General features: G+C 26.8%; 2 protein-coding genes across 2 annotated transcripts; both read left to right on the top strand.

The window, feature by feature from the left end:
* The first annotated feature begins 8,325 nt into the window (after positions 1 to 8,325).
* LOC108824595 (uncharacterized) lies at positions 8,326 to 9,024 on the top strand. The gene has a single exon (XM_056994678.1). It carries the CDS (start codon positions 8,326 to 8,328, stop codon positions 9,022 to 9,024), a length of 699 nt encoding a protein of 232 aa, XP_056850658.1.
* Positions 9,025 to 10,388: 1,364 nt separating this feature from the next.
* On the top strand, positions 10,389 to 11,384 carry LOC108826195 (cyclin-dependent protein kinase inhibitor SMR14). Its single transcript, XM_056994367.1, has one exon. The coding sequence runs from the start codon at positions 10,559 to 10,561 to the stop codon at positions 11,015 to 11,017; it is 459 nt and encodes a 152-aa protein (XP_056850347.1). The 5' UTR covers positions 10,389 to 10,558; the 3' UTR covers positions 11,018 to 11,384.
* Positions 11,385 to 21,802: the final 10,418 nt, after the last annotated feature.

Here is a 21,802-nt window from a genome sequence, read left to right on the forward strand (position 1 = left end):
CTGATGCATAATTGTCGGCTACTTTCTGTAACTGCATCAAAAAAATCTAATTTAATCAAACATTGAACGGAAGTTAATTTAATATACAAATAGAAAGGGATACCTAATAATTTCCTATTATAACGTATTAACGTGTGGTGTTTCTCTAGACCACCCAACTTTTTTATTGTTCCTGTATTTCAGTGATTATTATGTGTTATATGACTGTTTGATGTTAAGTGCATGCTTAATTAAATAGTATAGGTTTAAAAGAATTAACACTGTTCAATTAATCATGCTATGAATATTTTTTTTTGTCATCAACAAAACAGACTCAATTAAGTATGTTTAAAACGGAAGATATAGCCATATATTATTCTATTCAAATTATAGATATAAAAATTCGGATTCGATTCCGATTATTCAGATATTGATTTTTAGATGAAATGTTAAAATATGAAATGGCTATGGCATATGTATATAGTTATGTAACATCACTAATTTAATATAATTATCGAAATTCTTAGTAATGATTAAAAAAATATTTTACACATATATAATTACAAAGAAAAACACAATATGTTTATAAAAAAATAAAAATATAATTACAAAGAAAGACACAAATATGAAAATTAAATATCTTAAAAATATGTAAAACAAAAAGTATTGAGGGAGGGTCAAATTTAAATAGCATTTAAAAATATACCAAAGCGGGTCATATTTTCTAACCAAAGCAAAATTGAAAACCCGCGGATTGGCGGGTCAGCGGGGTGAATTTGACTCGCAATCCAGCCTTAACCGTGAGTATACCATATCAATTTTAAATTTCTATTACTTAATAAAGTATATTTTATTAAAATTTATAGACAAATATGATTAAAAACATACAAATATAATCAGAAAAAGAAAAACAAATATCAAAAATTAAATTTAAAACAAAAAATATACCCGCCCTTTTAAGGGCGGGTCGAAATCTAGTTAATTGTTTAAAAGTTTAACCACTACCATCGTACATATGGTATAAAAAGTATTTGTGAGAGCACCATTAACCCAATTGGTTAAGGGGTAATATTTTAATTAAAAAAAAAAGAAAAAGGAAGAAGTAGATAAAGAAGGAGCGCCTAATTTTTTTTGTCACACAAGGAGCGCCTAATTAAACGTCAAAAGGCTGTGTTGTTTCAACTGTATGCGGGCTCCACTGATCACGTGGCAGTCCGCGATTGGTTCAATTTTTTATTTTTTTTTTCCGGAAAAAATATTAAAAAGAATTCCTAAGCACCCTCATTTAAACAACTCACGGTTGATGATGCTTTGAGGTTCTAAAAATAAGTTGTTTAAGATAGGATTGTGTCTATTTCTTAATTTCTGTAATTATTATTTTTTTTCTTTTATAGTTAAGAAACTATATGAGTATGGCTGATAGAGCTGCTCTAATGAACCATTACAAATGTTCGAAAAAGAATTAAAGTGTATGGTGATAGAACAGCTTGAATGGCAACATACATAGCAGGAGTGTTGAATGTCTCAAACATAATATGAGTCATCTTCAGGAGCGACACGAAGCTCGTTGTAAGAGTGTGATGCCAAATCTTCTCCATGTCATCTCAATTGTTAACGGTGCCATGCTCCAATTATTATCTTTCTTTTTTTCTTTACAAAAACTTTCCTTTATATCGCTCGAGTCCAAACAGATCTTGGCCGTTAGTTTTTCGCTGGACGTATATTTAAGACTATCTCCAATCTAACTCTATTTTTTCCTCCAGAATAGAGTAAAAGTGAGTTTGGAGTAGAAAATGTTCCAACTCCACTATATTTCTTACTCTATAATAGAGTTTACTCCATAAATGGAGTAATCTAAATTTTTTTTGTTCATCACTTTATTATGGAGTGAAAAATGAAGTGTGGTTGAAGCATTTTTACTTCATAATCACTTTTACTCTATTTTGTAGGAAAAAATGGTGTTTTATATTGGAGATGCTCTATGATTGTGACGACACATGGCCACCTATTTTTGGGCAAATGATACATTACAGGCCCACCTGAACGAAAACTACGGTTTCCGGAAGAATCGGGTCAGTGAAAACTTTGTTATTAAATTGGGCTTTTCAAAATATGGGTCATTGAGTAACGAGAGTATTTTAGAGATGATAATGGTGACATCCTTTCAACTACCTTCATATGTCATGTGACGTATTTCATTATTATGAATGGGTTCACATATTTGAAATGTTATATAATCTTACGAATTAAAACGTGAAACATGAAACACAAACAAAACAATTCATCTTGCATTCTTACTGGTGAATGTACGCATATTTTTGTTTGCTTCACGACTCTGAAGTTGTTATTTTTTATTCGATTATGTAAATTTCCCAAAAACGACTAATCTATAAAGTAAATATGTACCATTTGATCTATTTTAGATTGCATGCCTTCTACAATCATGTACTTAGCGATGCATATGTGGTAGGTAAATAAGCATTATTAATAACCAAGTTTCTGCGACAACATATGACTGAAACAACTATTAACATCCTTTGTTCCTGCTGATATTAGGATTTGTAACCTTATTTTATATGTACCTTTTTTACGATTAACTTTTTTTTTTTGCAAAGGTGAGTGGCCTGAAGACCTTTTAACTAGGGGTGGGCATTTTATCCGTGAAATTTGATTTGATTTGTTATCCGTTACTATTCGATCCGAAAATTCCGAATATCCGTAAGCTTTCGAAGCAAAGCAAATACTAAAATTCAATATCCGTTAATATCGAAGCAAATCACAAATATTAAAATTTTGGAAAGCGAATATCCGATCCGATCCGTCAATATATAAATATATGTATATTTTGATTATATTTAAAATTTTAAATGTATAAAATTATATAATTATTATTCTAACATATGATTTGACAGATTCTATTCACATTATTACTTATATAAAAGTATTACATAAAAGAAAAAAAAACATTTATGACAATTATTATTTTTCTTAAGTTTTGTGTTATTATAATTGTTAACTAAGTTTAAAAATTTACAAAATATGTAGATTCACTATATCTTTTAATTTTTTATCTTTTATACCATGTGAAAAAATATTTTACAAAACAAATTTGTATCAAATTTTTAAGATTATTTGTATTAATCAAAACAAATGAGATATCCGTAAATATCCGCAAATATCCGCAAATATCTATTTATTTTCCGGATATCCGTTTTTCCGAATATCCGTATTTTTCCGAATCAAAGCAAATCGGAAAATTAGATATCCGTAACATTCGAAGCAAATCACAAATACCTTCAAAAACCCGGATATCCGATCCGTGCCCAGGCCTACTTTTAACCCCACTCCAGAAAATTATGTCTACTTTTTGGGGCTATTAATGAAACGCCGACCGGAGTATCATACCCAATCCCCAAGGGACTTAAAAGCTCTACATAGAGAAAAAGGTAAGATTATAAAACTTGTAACAAAGTAGGGTATTTGCTGAAAAAGTTGACGGAGATTGAGAAAATGGTGTAATGATGATTGAATGTGGGGAAGCAGCATAATTAAGCATGAGCATGAGATGTAATTATTTGGTATGAGAGTGTGTCGTCTGTTTTCGTATATTATATTAATCAAGAAACAATACAACATTGTTTTATAGACACGTGTCACCATTAGAAAAATAGGTTGATTCATCCATCTTAATTTATATTATGCATTTTATTAAACTAACTATTAAATCGATAAATAGTATACAAAAAAATATTATCGTATTTTCCTTAAATAAAAACTGCATTTTTACCTAATATGATTAACGTATTTATGACAATTAATGATTATGAATAGTAAATATTTGATTAAAAATTTTGTATCTTAGTTTTTTTTTATTTGATTTTATATTATTAAAGATATTAAACAATCACATTAACCATATAATAAAAAATTAGATTTTTTATTTTATGTTATATTTTGATTTTTTTAAACGACTATAAATTATTAGAAATTTTAAAATACCACTTTGAAAATTTTGTGATCAATAACTTAATTTTTTTTGTAATAACAAGATACAAATGATCATAAAATTGTATTAATATGGATTTTTATTTAATAAATATTCAAATTAAATAATATATTCATCTAACGACTTAAAGCAAGAAAATGAGTTGCATAAATTTAGTTGTCCAGTCGAAACTCTTCAAAACTATGTAGAAGACTAAGGTCAAGGTAATTCGATTTTGGAAACATGGTGATAAAATCATTAAAATGGTTTTCAATGATGTCAAAGTAAGTTATTAAAAAAATTGTAAAACCTTTTTGTATTAAAAATTCATTTGATGACTACATTACAATTTTTATAGGGGTAGATAAAAGTTTTAAACTCAAATCGATTAGGTTCATCATAAATAAATTCAAGATAGATTTTGTTCCACAACTACGATTACAAATACCTAGCTCAATATATAGATGATTATATAAAGAAAACATTATTGTATGCATATTAAAAAATTCAAACACATATACATATTTAATTTATCAGTACTATATATTTTTAATTTTTACAATATAAGCTCATCCTACGCGTGTTTCAAAAAAAAAAAAAGCTCATCCTACGCAAAGAAAACATAACTGCATGCATTTATATAGATAATTATATAAAAAACATAACTATATGCATATTAAAAAAAACTCAAACACATATACATATTTAATTTGTCAATAATATATATTTTTAATTTTTACTATATAAGTTCACTCTGCGCAAAGTGCTGGTTTTATTTTGGTATATATATATGTAAAATAAAATATAGTTATATTTGCGTTGAACTACATTACAGTACAGTTATATTATACGTCAGAAATAGTTTACACCTAGTTATGTAGTTGTCCGAAAGATCTCTCTTTGTAGCTTTAATCTTCATTCACTAGAATAAGATTAGACATAGTTTTTTTTTTGCAAGACTAGACATAATTATGTATTTAAGGATCTTTTTATCTTTTTTTGGGGATCCTTGAATAGGTAGTTGCTTGCTTAAGCAGATTTAGATTCAAGGAAGCTTGTATCTCTATGCCATTTCACTGAAATAAATTAAAAACAAAAGATTTTTTTTTATACAGACTTCTATTTAGACATAAGAAATAGTAGTATAACATGCCGCTAATAACAGTGGTGTACTATGAAAATCCAAGTGATGGTTAAAAATAGTGCACTTAAAAACAATTAAATGTAGTGACATGAAGACCAGGATCGGTAATACTATAGAGACTTAAATACTAAAGCTATACTAAGAATATTGACCAACTAGTAATAGAGAAACTAATACTGGAACATTTATGAATTTGTACCAATTCTAACTGTTCTTCTGTATTTGGAGATACTGGAATTACGATTAACCCATTGAAAATATATATAGGAAAAGAAACTAATTTACTCAAAAAATGATTGCAACTTCTAGATAATGTTTACCCATCACACCATATTTATAATACCGTGACCACTGCTTACAAAATACTCTCTTATCCTCTTTCAGTAAGAATATAACATATCAATTACACCAAAAAAAATAACATATCAATCAAAAATTTAACCCAAAAATGAGACTAATCTATGAAAATTGTACTCCCTCTGTTTTTTAAAGATGTATGTTTTAGAGTTTTTACACATATTAAGAAAACACATTAATCATGCATTGTTTTTAGAAATTATCAAATTTCAATGCATTTTAACCAATAGTCTTTCAATAAATTCAATTAATTTTATTGAAATTTGCAATTTTTATATAGAAAACATAAAAAATACATCTTTTTGAAACAATTTTTTTTTTCCAGAACATGCATCTTTTAAAAACAGAGGGAATAATATATATAAGGATGTGTAATTAATTGCTCAAGACTTTTATATTTCTTCTAGTAAATTCTGCCTTTTGTTTATGAATATAGTTTATTTTATGTTGTCGCATCATAAATCATGGGCGCTGGATTCAAAAATAAAATGAAAAATAGGAGTTGTGATTTGTGAAACAAATGTCAACAATAATAAACTTAGGATGCGGTGAAACCCAAGCAATCTCGAATGGGTCCCAGCGTGGTGACATATTGTCATCTTTTGAATTATTATTTTTCCAAAGAATTCCAAAATAGTTTTTTTCTCCACCTTTCACTACAGAATTTTTTTCTTTTCATTACATAATTTTGTTGCATAGTCATGAATTTCTATATCCAAATGATCACTGTAAGGACAAATTGTTTGAAAATACGTAGCGCGGGTTCAATAATTTTCTATATATACCATGCTGATTTTGATATTCTATGGTTGTACGTACACCATATTTTTCTGAAAAGTTCGGTATTATCCACCCACATTTTTATATAGATAATGATTTGTGATACTAGTACTGGAACGACTTCAAATATATCTATTCTAATTCAATTTAGACTAGATTTTGACCCGCGCTTTTGAAGCGCGGGATATTTTACGATGAAAAATTTCACTAATAATTTAACAAAATTTTGGTAATTTTTAAAGAGTGTGTATTTAAAATATTTGCATTTAAATCAGTATTTTTAAATTCAACCCGATTGTGATTATACCGGTTAATCCGGAGATCTAGTTCAATTTATGTTTCTAAAATATTCATATTAAAAAATCACTAAAACCTGAAACTAACCGATTGAACTGATGGATGACGATATATAATCTAATTGGATTTAAATTGTAATAGTTTCATAATTTGTAATCTTATAATCGAAATTTTAAAGTTCACTATTTTGAAATTTATGAAATTATGACGTTTTTACAAAAATTTAAATTAAGATTAATTATTGTATTATTTTGGAAACATTGATAGTAGTATAAAAAATATATTGTTTGGAAACATTGATAGTAGTATAAATAAATAAGTGTATTGTTTGGAAACGTTGATAGTAGTATAAAGAAATAAGTATATTGTTTGGGAACATGGATAGTAGTATAAAAAAGGAACATTAGTGATTTAATGTATGTTTAACTATAAAGTATAAAGGTGTATTTAATTTAAAAACTTACAAAATAAATGTTAGGTCCAACAGAATGTTTCTGTTTTAATAAGATAGATTGTTTTGTAACCAATTTAAAAACAGATTTCGATAAGACTAGAAACAAAATTTTATTTTTGCAACCATTTAAAATGATTAAATTTGGATAAAAGAAAAGCATGTATTATCTATAGAATTTCCGGTCTGGGAAATATCATGAAACTGAGTAAATAACAAACAAGTAGTATCAAATCTACAACTCTTCGAACCGAAGGAATCCTAGGAGTCACTCTTACCACTTACAAGAGACCTTGGACTATATGCCAGAAGCAGCAATATTATGTACTCATTCCGTTTATGAATAAATGTCACTTTGATATTTTTACACATTAAAAAGTGACAGAAATATATATATATATATATATATATATATATATATGTTGTTATTAATTACATTTTTATGACCAATAGTATTTGAAATAAATAAAGTTATTTATAAAATCAATGCAATTTGCAATTCATTTTTAGTAAGTATAATTTGCATTGGAATTAAAAAAAACACTTCTTGTGTGACAAAAAAGATTAGAATGACACTTATTATGAAACATAGATAGTATATTCTATCATTGGTGATCATTATTAATATAATATGTATGTCATACATATAAAGTTACATAACTAAAAACCCAATTGATGCTTGTTAATATATATACAAGTAGTATGAAATATTGCATTAACTTTTTATTCTGTTAACCGTGAATATTGGATAAAAATATACCAAGTGGCATCGCGATCACATGAAAGCTTCAAGTAATTAATAGGATTAAGAATGTAAAAGTGATTATAAAGCTAAAAAGAGAAAAGATTCCACAAAAGATGCAGCAGATACTTTAACAAACGAAGATGCAGCAGATGTTAGTTATATAATCACGTGATCTGATTTTGAAGAATAAAAACTAAGTATACGAGTCACATGAGCGTTATTATGAAAATTTACACCCAAATTAGGTTGTGTATATATGTAGACCTTTCATAACCCAAGTATACAAATTTTTAGTTACAAAAAAAAAAAAGTATACAAATTTTTCAAGAAGTATACATTGTAACTATTTTTTCCGCTACAATTCGTGTTGAATTAGTATATTATCTTATATTTAATAAATTATTGGTCTATTCAGGCGTTGTTTGGCTAACTACCAATTGGATATATATGAATATGGAGTCCCGCAATTGAGATGATCTGACATGCATTGTACGTTCTGGAATGGATATTTTAGGTCGATTAGCCCGCAAAGAGTTTGGAATCTGGTTCCAGCTCACCTGAAGCCAACCAGTAGCGTGGGACAGACGATGGAAGACCTGTTAAAGGCCAGCGCTCGAATGATCAACTTACCTTCCACGGGCCTGACAATTCTCCTATACCCTTGGATTTTTTGGGTTTTGTGGACTAGCAGGAATCAATTGCTGTTCGAAGATAAGTTTTTCTCGGAAACAGAGATGGTGGCAAAAGCTATCAAAGCGGCTAAGGAATGGCAGGCCTCACTCCCGGACCGCAAATTTGTCTCTGATTCACCTAAAGACTGTCACCCATCGAACTCTTTACCTCAGGTTCCAGCACATTGTCACCTCATGTGCTCAGATGCTGCCTGGAACGGGTCTTCTTTTCAAGGGGGCTTAGCTTGGATCTGTAAGGATGCTGCAAACACAGTTACCTTCCAAGGAACCGAGTCCCGACGCTATGTATCCTCAGCTCTAACAGCAGAGGCACTAGCGTTGAAAGCCGGTCTCTCAAAGGCCATCTCCTCCAACATCAAAGACGTAATCTGTTGTTCAGATTCTAAGGTTCTTATTGACGCGATCACAGGAAACAAGAACGTGACCGTTATTAGAGGGATACTCCATGACCTCGGCGTGTTGAGTAACTCCTTCTCCTCTATCTCCTTTAAGTTTATTTCTCGCAAATGTAATGGTCCGGCTGACCTGTTAGCGAAGAACGCTTTGTTCCTTTTGTCAAACAACCCCTCTGTGGTTGGAAACTCTATAGACTGATTGTGTTTTAAAAGTAATGGAAAGCTTGGTTTGATCAAAAAAAAAAAGCCCGCTACAAATACAATAAACAAACTAGAATATATAAGAACATACCTTATATACATATATAGAGAAAATAAAATCATTTAGTTTTATTTGATTAGTAATTTAATAGATACAAAAGTTGCTAAAATCTAAAAGAAATAAGTTATAAATATTGTCGTTGAGCATTCGCTATTTTTTTATGTTGATATTCTTGGAGGTAAAAGAATGAAAAGACATGAATCTGAGTATGGAGAAAGGAGGGTTGCTTTTTTTTTTTGAAACACGGGAGGGTTTCCTTTATCGCTAAAGTTTTAATAATTACTTATACTAAGAGCTAAGAGACAGTGATTAATTTATATTTGTGTGGCTTGTATGTAAATGCAAAAAAATAAATAATAGTTTCAAAAAAGAAAGCAGAAATATATGAAGCATATACATTGGATCCCTCGCACAAAGTGCGTTTCCATTTCAATTTCTTTGTGGTCAGGAGTTAGGACCCACATAATTTTATATAAAATTATACTGATGCTCATATATAAGCTCAAGAGATGTCCATAATATATCAGTGTAGAGTGGATCGAACTTGATATTACTTAAAAAGTATTCAAACCCTACTCGTAAATAATGTTTTCTTGTTAATGATAAACTATGCTTTCAATAAATATCTCATTAATTACGAGCGTTCATTCATATTATACAAACCCTAGATCCATTTGAAATTTGGAGTTTCCAAAACTTTGATTGCTTAGGTTTGCATTCAAGCTATTATATCTTTAATCTTGATCCTATAGTTCATCAAATGATACCAAAACATTTAATTTAGGCAAATTTTTATTAGGATTAGCAAAACGCTAGCTTGGACATTTATTCTTTGTGATAATTGATTTAAAGATCATACTTTTGAATATTTGTCATGGATTATGTTTTATTTTTGAAAAAATAATGGATTATGTTGGTTATGCTCGTTTTCTCATTCTAAATTAGTCTGAGAGTTCTGGGGTTAAATAGAATTTATACATAATACACTATTTATTATATCTCGGTGAGTAGTAGTTTTTTTCTCTTTCTGCTTGTGTAACTTTTACAAGCAAAAATATAAATAAGAAAAGTCCTTTCTCTTTTTACGGTCTGCATGCCTTGCTGCATCGTCGATTTGGAGGTGTCACTCTTTGCTATATATCAAGCGCACACACACATATCAAACACACACAGACAAGTATCTTAGTGACAATTTATTTTCCTCCTTATTAATTTACAAAACACACACACACACACACACACACACACACACACACACACACACACACACACACACACACACACACACACACACACACACACACACACACACACACACACACACACACACACACACACACACACACACACACTGTATACATTAATATAAATATATATACCGAGGCTTTATCGATGTCTCTGATATCAAAGTCATTAGGTTGTCTTTAAATTTCACCCTTCTTTTTCTATTCCTCTCCCTGGTTGTGATAAGATGCCAGACACAAAGATATTTCAGTTGTTGCCTGATGACAAAGATATCGCAGCCATGCAAAGTACTGATAGTCTCCTAGTTCCATCAAAACCTCAGCCTCCAAAATCATCATTATCTCCAAGTCTTCAAGAATATAACTCTAGAAGTGATGGAAACAACAAGCAACAAGATCAAGAACAAGAAAAGCTCCAGTATGAATCAAGAAGTAAACGAAAATGGGAATATAATGACGAAACTTCTCGGGTAGAGATTCTAGAGACGCCGAGGAATTCAAACATAAGGTCTCATTGTCCTCCTCGGCCGCCAAGAAAGCCAAAAGCTAGTCCGGCCATGAAAGGGAGACCCATGTGGTTAAAGAGATCCGTGGTTTTATTGGACGTATCAAGAGAGGTCGAATCTATGTTTCCTCCGTCTGTTCTTCAAGATTTCGGTAAGAAGATCAAAAAAGCTAGATATTGATCAATTTTCTTTAGATACTCTATATATCCATAGTTTGATTTTTTTTTTGTCTGTTTGCATTACCTATAAGTTTATATGATATATTATTGTGTTACAAACCCCCCACAAAAAGCAAAAGTTTAGTGTTTTCATTGAACTTATGAAATCAAACTCCGTTGGTGTTGAAGACTTCTTTTGGAATATTGAGAGAACTATTCTTGATCCATGTTCTATACGCTTTTGTCTAATAGGATTTTGTTAATTTACGGCAGCATGTGTCCATATGTATGCAATACATTGTTTGCAGTATATGATTTGGATAATGATGGGTAAGTATTTGACGTTAATATTTGGGATCTAATTGTTTGTATACATTTATGTTGTCATAGCTTGCTTTCTGAAGTTAAATTTTTATTAACCAAACGTAAAGGGAAGAATATGAAACTATTTTGCGCCTACCTTGTGCAAAATATATGATGAAAATTTGTGCTAGTTTTTAAAATACTTAAAACAGAGTTCGACCGTACTTGTAAGTTGTAAATGCAACGTAAACGCAACGTTTGAGTTCGAATAGCAGTCATTATTGTCTAAAGTATTGGTAGATTAATTTTTATTTTTGAACTGTAATCTGCAGTAGTGATTTGTATATTAATTGAACCCTTTGCATATAGGATTTCTTTCTATACCCTCGTTCGTCGGATTCTCCAATTGATCTGCCAAAATAATCTCTAATATTGTCTCATAATATTTCATATATGTTTTCATCAAAAAAGAATCATATACGTTTAAATTAGCACATTAATAACGAACTATAATACACATGAGTTCTTTTATTAAAATTGGCGACCAAAATCATCTGTACATTATTGAAAGAACAAATACGCAATTGTAGACAGAAACTACTCTATCTATCATATAATTTTAAAAATATCGTATCATATAAATGATATTTTACTACTTCTTAGGCCAAATTTATTTCCAATTCCTACTTTCAAATATTAAATCAGTATAGCAAAAATTTTTTTATAAAAAAACAAAATTATGTAGTCTAGTTCATTTGAAAATACTTTATACTAAATTCCAGTTAACATCAAAGGGGAGTAAGATGTTTTTCTTCTATCCAAGAGTCCAAAACCCATGTTTGCCCGTACACGTTTCCTACTTACTTTTTGGATAAATGGAGGATCCTAAGCTAATTAGTGTCTACAAAACCATGGATATGGTTAATCTATCTCAATCAAGAAGTTGACTTATTGAATGTCTTGGGGGTTAGTGAACTTTAATATTGAATCTTGAAATTTTCAGTGTAATTTGACTTTTGTCCCCCTTCTCCCACAAAAGCAAACATGCGTCCGTGTTGATCATCCCCATAGTTTTTTTTTGTCAACTGATCATCCCTAACTCCTACCCATAGTTATCTTATTCTTATGAAAATATTCCTCTCTCGAGGTAAATTACACTTTATAGTTTATATAATATTATGTATTGTTACTTTTTATATATAATTGAAGTGCACATGCTCAGTGTAATTTGTTACTATTATTTATCTAAACCAGCTGTATAATATATGTACATTTGTATATAAGAAGCTTAACCTGAAGATACGTTGTATCGGTATGACAGTAGAGGTGAGAAACAGAACTGTTGTATAGACACTAATTATATACATCATCAACAACAATCTTGATTAGAACAGTTATCATCGACTAGTACACTAATACTATATAGTACCATTAAATCTTTATTTCCTAACTAATACATCAATAAGATCAAAAGATGTCAACTACAACTTAGATGTCTGTAGGTTTCTTTTTTTTTTTTTTTTGATCAAAAGATGTCTGTAGGTTTCTAAATTCCCAAGTTACAACGGTGATGAGTCACTGATTACTCAAAGATTCAATTGCAAAGTTATATCCTAGTGACTATTCTATAATCACACGAGAGAATTTTATGTGGAGCTATCCGAACATTTCATGTATAAAAAAAACACTTTTCCTAATTTTAACTTCCTAATTTTACAATGATGTCGAAAGATCCAAAGATCCGGGACTTGAACACTGAGAGTTAGAACAGGCATAGGCCCAATGAGATGAGCTCAGATTGGGCTTATGAGCGAAACTTATTCTCTAACACCTCATGACTGAATTGTTCTCTAATAATTCTTTTCTCTAGAGTCTTTTTGTTATCGTTTGTTATTTTGTTTCAAGGAAGGTTGAGATGTGTCCTTGCTTACGCCTACAAGTTCTAAACTCGTAAATATACAACTATTTGCTTGAGAAACCAATCTCTATAATATTATTTGAGAAGTCAGTTTTCTATGTGTCGTGCTCACGTTAATTCTCACGATGGTTGATTACGCTGATACCCTTAATGAAGTAAAAAATTTACATGTTACATATTTCTATCATTAGTTATGCCTCTAAAGATTCCACCGTTACTTTAAATTTGATGTAGAATTAGTTGAGAAAAGTTTTCTAACATTTTATAAAAGTCGTCATTTTGATAGACAAGTTGTCATATGGTAAAAGCATTCAAGAAAATTACTGTATCTTCACTTGATTTGGAGGCCCGAGTTAGGCCGTTCTAGGAAGCTCGTGTTCGGCCTGTCAACTATAAGATAGTACATGACATGTGATGTTATTGTAGTATAGAGTCCAAGTTTTCAACATAAAATCGTTTGTTGATAATTCAAAACAAGTCTCTCAATCGCCATTTCTCACATTAATTAAAATCTAAAATACAGCTTGATGTTACAATAGTTGATCTTACACGAATACGAATATTTATAAATTAAATATGTTACAATAGTTGATTGTTATTTAATTTTAATTTTGGATTAATTTATAAATTGTATGGATAATTTATACTAATAATATAATATTATTGTAATCAGACATGATTTTAAATAAGTTATCATTTGGGTATATTGGATTGCATCAATCAATTTCTCTAAATTCAACTAATATTTTTATTTTAAATATATGAAAATTATAATTATTTGCATTTACGTTTGTTGTTATCTTAGATATGTAAATACATTTTAAGAAGTTATTTATAACTAAGATATATTATGCTTAGAATGAAGTAAAAATAAACTAAATATTTGATTCCAAATTACAAAAATTAAATTATATGTTGATTTTTAAAATAAATTATTAGAAAGTAAAAAGATAATCAATAGAAGGTTAATTTCATAAGTAACTAATACATTTTTGGAAGCTCATGAACACATATCAATATTTACAATAACTAAAATATTTATAAATTCTAAATAATTTTATGTCTTATATATATATTAAATGGTAAACTGAAATTTATGTAAATAATTTTAAAAATGAAAATTTAGATTTGCGTTGGTATTTTGATTATGGTTATATTAAATTTGACAAACATAAAACATAAAATTTAATATTAAAAAATTAATAATGATAATATATAATATATCTACGTTGTTAAATTATATAGTGTTATGTTAATTTAAAATATATTAATTATCTGATCAAAAGTTAATTTTACTTTATTTTTAATCTCTCTTTAAAATAAACAGTTTAATTTTTGTGATTGTATTTTAGAAATCATATTATATAAGTAAAATATAATTTATAGATTACGAAATCACGTTATATACAAATATATATTTTCATCTAAGAAAATATAGATATAAAGAAATATTTTATTACTTCAAAAGTATATTTTATGTTATTTAAAATAGTTTTAAATGGAATATTTCTATTTTGTGAAATTTCCTTTTTAATGAAATCATCTTATTATATAAAGCTTGGTTCTTCAAAGTTACTAATAAACATTATCGCGACACATGGCAATTATATATTTAATATTGTGATATGTGTAAATCCATTATATATTTAAGATAATAACAAAAACGAATTTTGTTAAAAAGTTATTATAATTATTATCTAATAGTAACTTTCCACTTTTTGTGAATCCATCTCATAATTAAAAATAAATATACTAAGATAATAAAGTTTGTCAAAAAAGTAGTTATAATTATTATCTGATAGTATTTTTCCTTTTTAAATATCCTCAAGGTGTGTAAAGAATTCTCCCTCAGAAAAAGTTTCCTTTTTGATCTTGCCTAAATGAAGAGCTAACGGGTGTACTTGAAAATTTTAATTTTTAAAATTATGTAATAGTAAATTTTATAACATTTCCTTTTCAAAAATTTGAAAGAAAAAAATATTAGAAAAATAATTTATTTAATACTAATTTTCCTTTTCTAAAATCCTAAAGATAAGACAATTGTAAAAGATTATCTGATAGTATTTTTCTCTACTTTTCTCTTTTTAAAATTATGTTTTAACAAATAATTTATTTAATACTAATTTTGTTTTCTAATTTAAAATTTAAAATTGAAAACCCTTGCAACACACAAATTCATATCTAGTATTATATAAAGCTTGGTTCTTCAAAGTTACTAATTAACATGATCGCGACACGTGGCAATTATAATTTTAAGATTGTGACATGTGTTAATCTATATTATAACTAAAAATATATATTAAGATAATAACAAAAACAAATTTTGTTAAAAAAGTAATTGTAAGTATATCTAATAGTAATTTTCCATTTTAAAATCCTAAACAAAACATAGTTGCAAATAATTATTTGATAGTAATTTTCCTTTTAATATTTTAAAAGAGGTTGAAAGTTATAATGATATAAAATATATATACTAAGATAACAAAAAACGAATTTTGAAATAAATTAATTTTAAAATTGATTTAATAGTAAAAAGGAAATTTTAAAAAATACTTAATAATATTTTAAAATTACTTAATAGGAAACTTGGTTGTTCAAAGTTGTTAATTAACATGTTTGTGACACATGACAGTTATATATTTAAAATTGTGATATGTGTTAAACTACTTCATCATTCAAAATAAATATATAAGATAATAAAAACGATTTTTGGTGAAATTAATTATATAGTAAATTTCCATTTTAAAAATCTTAAAGCTTGGTTCTTCAAAGTTACTAATTAACATGATCGCGACACGTGTCATTAATTTTTTAAGATTGGGACATGTGTTAATCTATATTATAACTAAAAATATATATTAAGATAATAACGAAAACAAATTTTGTTAAAAAGTAATTGTAAGTATATCTAATAGTAATTTTCCATTTTAAAATCCTAAACAAAACATAGTTGTAAATAATTATTTGATAGTAATTTTCCTTTTAATATTTTAAAAGAGGTTAAAATTTATAATGATATAAAATATATATACTAAGATAACAAAAAACGAATTTTGAAATAAATTAACTTTAAAATTGATTTAATAGTAAAAAGGAAATTTTTAAAAATACTTAATAATATTCTAAAATTACTTAATAGGAAACTTGGTTCTTCAAAGTTGTTAATTAACATGATTGTGACATATGACATTTATATATTTAAAATTGTGATATGTGTTAAACTACTTCATCATTTAAAATAAATATATAAGATAATAAAAACAATTTTTGGTGAAATTAATTATATAGTAAATTTCCATTTTAAAAATTTTAAACAAAATATTATTTAATAGTAATTTCGTTTTTAATAATGCGACATGTTTTAGAATATATCATGATTAAAACAATATATACTAAGAATAAAAACAAAAAACGAATTTTGAAATTATTTAATAGTAAAAAAGAAAATTTAAAAATTACTTAATAATATTCTTCTAGAAATATTATTTGATAGTAATTTTTCTTTTAATATTTTGAAGTTGTCTTAGAATATCTCATGATTAAAAATATATATACTAATCAAATTAAAAGAAATTGAATAAATAAATTTCGTAAATTTAATAGTAAAATTTAGTTTTAAAAAATATTAAATTGTAAAATTTAATTTTAAAATTTATTTAATAGTAATATTTAGAAATTTTCCTTTTTACAAATCTTAAAGAAGAGAAGATTGTAAAATAACTTATTTAATACTAATTTCCTTTTCCAAAATCCAAAAAAAGATAATTGTAAAATATTATTTGATATTAATTTTCCTTATAAAATTTTGACATTTGTTAAAATATCTTATGATTAATAAATTATATAGGAAGATAATAAAAACAATTTGTGTTTTAAAAAGTAATTTTTTGCAGGATTAAGTAAGAAAAATATCTGGTCAGTTTTTTTGTATGTTCTTTCACATCTTCGCGTGTTATCTTTTTTTTGGTGTCACATGAGGAAATAACTAGATATCATGATCTTCACATTAAACTGATGTTGAAATTTTTCTAAAAAGAATATAATTGTCATGTTTTTATACATTAGTTATTGTTACAATTATACTTAGCCGTTTGTACATATAGATGTAGTGGTGAACATGAATCAGATATCCGAATTTTTGGAGATATTCTGATCCGATCCATTTTGTTATAATAATCAATTATTTGATCCAATTCGATCTGTAGCCACACGGATATTCGGTACTCCGGATATTCAGATAATTTTAGATTTTCGACAGGATATCCGATTCGATCCGCAAAAATAAATTAAAATTAGTAAATAAATCATAAATTCCAAAAATAAGATAAAATAATAATAACATTTTATTACAAAAATAAATATTTATTACTTTTAAATTTCTAATAAATAACTTAATAAATTTATTAAAAAGTACTATAAAACTTATATACAATATAATATTTATATAAATTATGTATATATACGTCTTTACATACATGTATATGTATTCATATAACGGATCATATCAGATATTCATTCTTAATAATATTAGTATTTTGTGATTTGCTTCGTTTCTTACAGATATTGCATATAAGTATTTTCTTTGCTTCGTAGAGTTACATATATTTGGAATTTTGGTTCAAATCGAAACAGATAAAATCAAAATTTACGGATATTTGGTCCAGCTGTTATGCTATTGTGACTAAGTTAATGTGATTATGATTATGTGTGTTTATTCTTATCAACATATAAAAATTGGTTATGTTGTTGTAGATCATGCTACTATGAAATTTAAATCAAAGAGAACGACTTTCCAATGGATTGTTGTAGGTCATGATATTAAGGAATTTAAATAAAAAAGGAAGACTTTCCAATAGAATAATGTTATGAATAACTCGCCTATACAACATGAATATTGAAGCCGAAATCCTAACCGGAAGTTATGTGGAAAAACAGATTTGTATTCCTAGAATAAGTCTCATACCGACGTATGCAAGATGACCTTTCAAAATGAAAAGATTTCAATTTTCTATAAGAGTGTTCTATGAAATGACTATCAACCAGAGTTAAGGTCAAAGCTTAAAAAGTTGGTCTATTTGTCAAGTCCAGTCTTACAATTATATGTTGCACTATCAAGAGTTACTACAACCGGAGAACTTCAAATTTTTAAAACATAGCAACAATAGTGTTTTACAAAATATTGTATACAGAAAAGATGTTAAAGTCACACCATGAATGTTAAAGTAAATAAATTTGATGTTTTATCTAGAAATATATTCAATATTTAGCTGACTATCGATAAAACATATTAACTGGTGTTATGTAATATTAATATTTTTAATTGTGTCGCTTTTAGTTTGTCTTACACAATATAAACAATATAGAGAGTTCACAGTTCTATATATTTCAATTAACTATAGCTAATTTGAAAAATAATAAAAAGTGAAGTATTTATTAAAAAATAAAAATATCAATGTACTAAAACACCATTATTATTGAAATAGAATATCAATCAAAAAAATTATGTAAGAAAACAGATTATTGTTATTAAAATATCACCAATATATACTGAAAATCCAAGAACTAACGTGAGAAAAATATTTCTAATCTTTTTATGTGTTCGTAAATTAAAACATCAAATAAACCCGTGCAACGCACGGGTCCATATCTAGTATTATATAAACATATATTTTCGTTTTTATTTTTTATCTTTTAACTTGATAAATGTTTCCTTTTTATTATATATGTTATTTGGAAATTTTTTTAAAAAAACTAAATAAAAATTTCAATAATAGTATTTAAATGTAATTTTTTTTAATTTATTAAGGGTATCAATGTAATTAACCATCGTGAGAGTTAATATGATCGCGACACATAGGAAACTGACTTCTCAAATAATATTATAGAGATTATTGAAAATTTTATTTAGTTTCTTTTAAAAATTTCCAAATAACATATATAATAAAAAGGAAACATTTATAAAGTTTTTTTAAAAAAATAAAAACGAAAATATATGTTTATATAATATGATTTCATTAAAAAAAGGAAATTTCACAAAATAGAAATATTCTATTTAAGACTATTTTAAATAACATAAAATATACTTTTGAAGTAATAAAATATTTATTTATATCTATATTTTCTTAGATGAAAATATATATTTGTATATAATGTGATTTCGTAATATATAAATTATATTTTACTTATATAATATGATTTCTAAAATACAATCACAAAAAATTAAACTGTTTATTTTAAAGAGATATTAAAAATAAAGTAAAATTAACTTTTGATCAAATAATTAAAATATTTTAAATTAACATAACACTATATAATTTAACAAGGTAGATATATTATATATTATCATTATTAAAAATGTTTTTTAATATTAAATTTTATGTTTTATGTTTGTCAAAGTTAATATAACTATAATCAAAATACCAACGCAAATCTGAATTCTCATTTTTAGGATTATTTGCATAAATTTCAGTTTACCATTTAATATATATAAGACATAAAATTATTTAGAATTTATAAATATTTTAGTTATTGTAAATATTGATATGTGTTCATGAGCTTCCAAAAAGTATTAGTTACTTATGTAAGTAACTTTCAATTGATTATCGTTTTATTTTCTAATATTTTATTTTAAAAATCAACATATAGTTTAATTTTTGTAATTTGGAATCAAATATTTAGTTTATTTTTACTTCTTTCTAAGCAAAATATATCTTAAGTTATACATAATCTTCCTCAAATATATTTACATATCTAAGATAACAACCAAAGTAAAAGCAAATAATCATAATTTTCATATATTTAAAATAAAAAATATTAGTTGAATTTAGAGAAATTGATTGATGCAATCCAATATACCCAAATGATAACTTATTTAAAATCACATGTCTGATTAAAATAATATAATAACTATTAGTATAAATTATGCATACAAATTATAAATTAATTCAAAATTAAAATTAAATAACAATCAACTATTGTAACATATTTAATTTATAAATATTTGTATCCGTGCATGAGCACGAGAAAATCACCTAGTACATACCAAATTGGGAAATTGTTTTTGGAACCTACGTTGTTTATGAAAGTATGATAGAGAGCTACAGATACGAGGTCTTTGAAAGAGCGTGGTTCCTTCCTGGTCGTCGTAACTACGTACGTTATCTAACTATTTGAATAATAATACAATAACTTCAATTGGACTTCATGTGACTATACATGATCGTCTCTGCAGTGTTTATATACATGATCATTTATGTGTCTTCTCCGATCACTACCTGTTCACAGAAAGAAATCAAATTGTTTAAAATTTTGTTCAACTTCAACCATACGAAACACTATGAACACAAATATAGTCTGCATATAAGCTTCAATCACATAGTTTTTAGATCATGTTCATCATTGACATTACATAAATCGGCAGAGATTATAAATCCAAACTTCAGTTCATATCAATTTTGAAATTCAAATTATTAATATTTCTATTAATTATATACATATAATCTAATATGATAGAATATTCTAACCTCAATAAGAATATATAAATCTAATCTTAACTAATTAACGTGCCGTGCTAACAATAAAAATCTCTAACAACTTAGTTCCTTTTAATTCTGAAAATATTCTTCCTAATATTCCAAGCACCGTACTTATAATCTTCCTATCCAGAATTTTTAAGATTGCATCTTAACTTCATAAAACAGCTCCTCAAAATATGGGAACCGAAAGTTGCTTTTGATCTCATAAAATACGGATATCAGAATATCCTAATGATATCACTAAAAAAATATATTCCATTACCTAATACTTTCTACACCTCAAACGAGAAAATAAGAGACGCAAATGACTATGGTTAAGTGTTGATCGTGGATAGAAATGGGAAGCCGCAAATGAAAACTACTAATGTTGTTTTCAAAAAAGTTTTCAGTAATTTTGAAAAAAGAGAGGAGTGATGAAAGTGTGTTAAAGCGAGTTTTTTTTTTATTACTTTGTAGAGTGCTACTGTTTTGTTTTGGTTTGACTACCTTTGATTTGATTTTTCATAGAATTTCGTACGTGAAGTCTAAAATAAATTCATTTTATTTATCTATTTACCTGAAACAATCAACTCTACTTTATTCTATGAACCTAAGAGATGTTTTGAATCAAACGACATGCTTCTGATCATCATGTTTTGATCGAAAATAAAATATATATAGTTTGCCATCCAGTCAAACTAATCCTAAATCAAAAATAACATCTACAAAACAAAACAAAAGTAAATAATAAAAGAAGTTATATAATAAAAAAACACATATAATCTAATCTCGATAATTTGTATGAAGATTTGATCAACTAATATCCGCATAGCGCGGATCTGGATCTAGTTAACAATAAAAGTAGGCCACACGATGTTGACGTGTGTTCTTGGACCCCCTTTGAGCTCGGTTCTTTCACGTGCCGCCATGTTCACATTCGTCATCAAATATGTACATAAATACGTATGAACAGCATGATTACTGAATAGTGTAGACTACTATATTGTACGTTCCATATCAGCGCATTAGTATATATATATATATATGTGCGCTTTACAGAAATACATTTTGA

This window comes from Raphanus sativus, chromosome 9, assembly GCF_000801105.2.
Source record: "Raphanus sativus cultivar WK10039 chromosome 9, ASM80110v3, whole genome shotgun sequence".
Taxonomy (NCBI): Eukaryota; Viridiplantae; Streptophyta; class Magnoliopsida; order Brassicales; family Brassicaceae; genus Raphanus; species Raphanus sativus.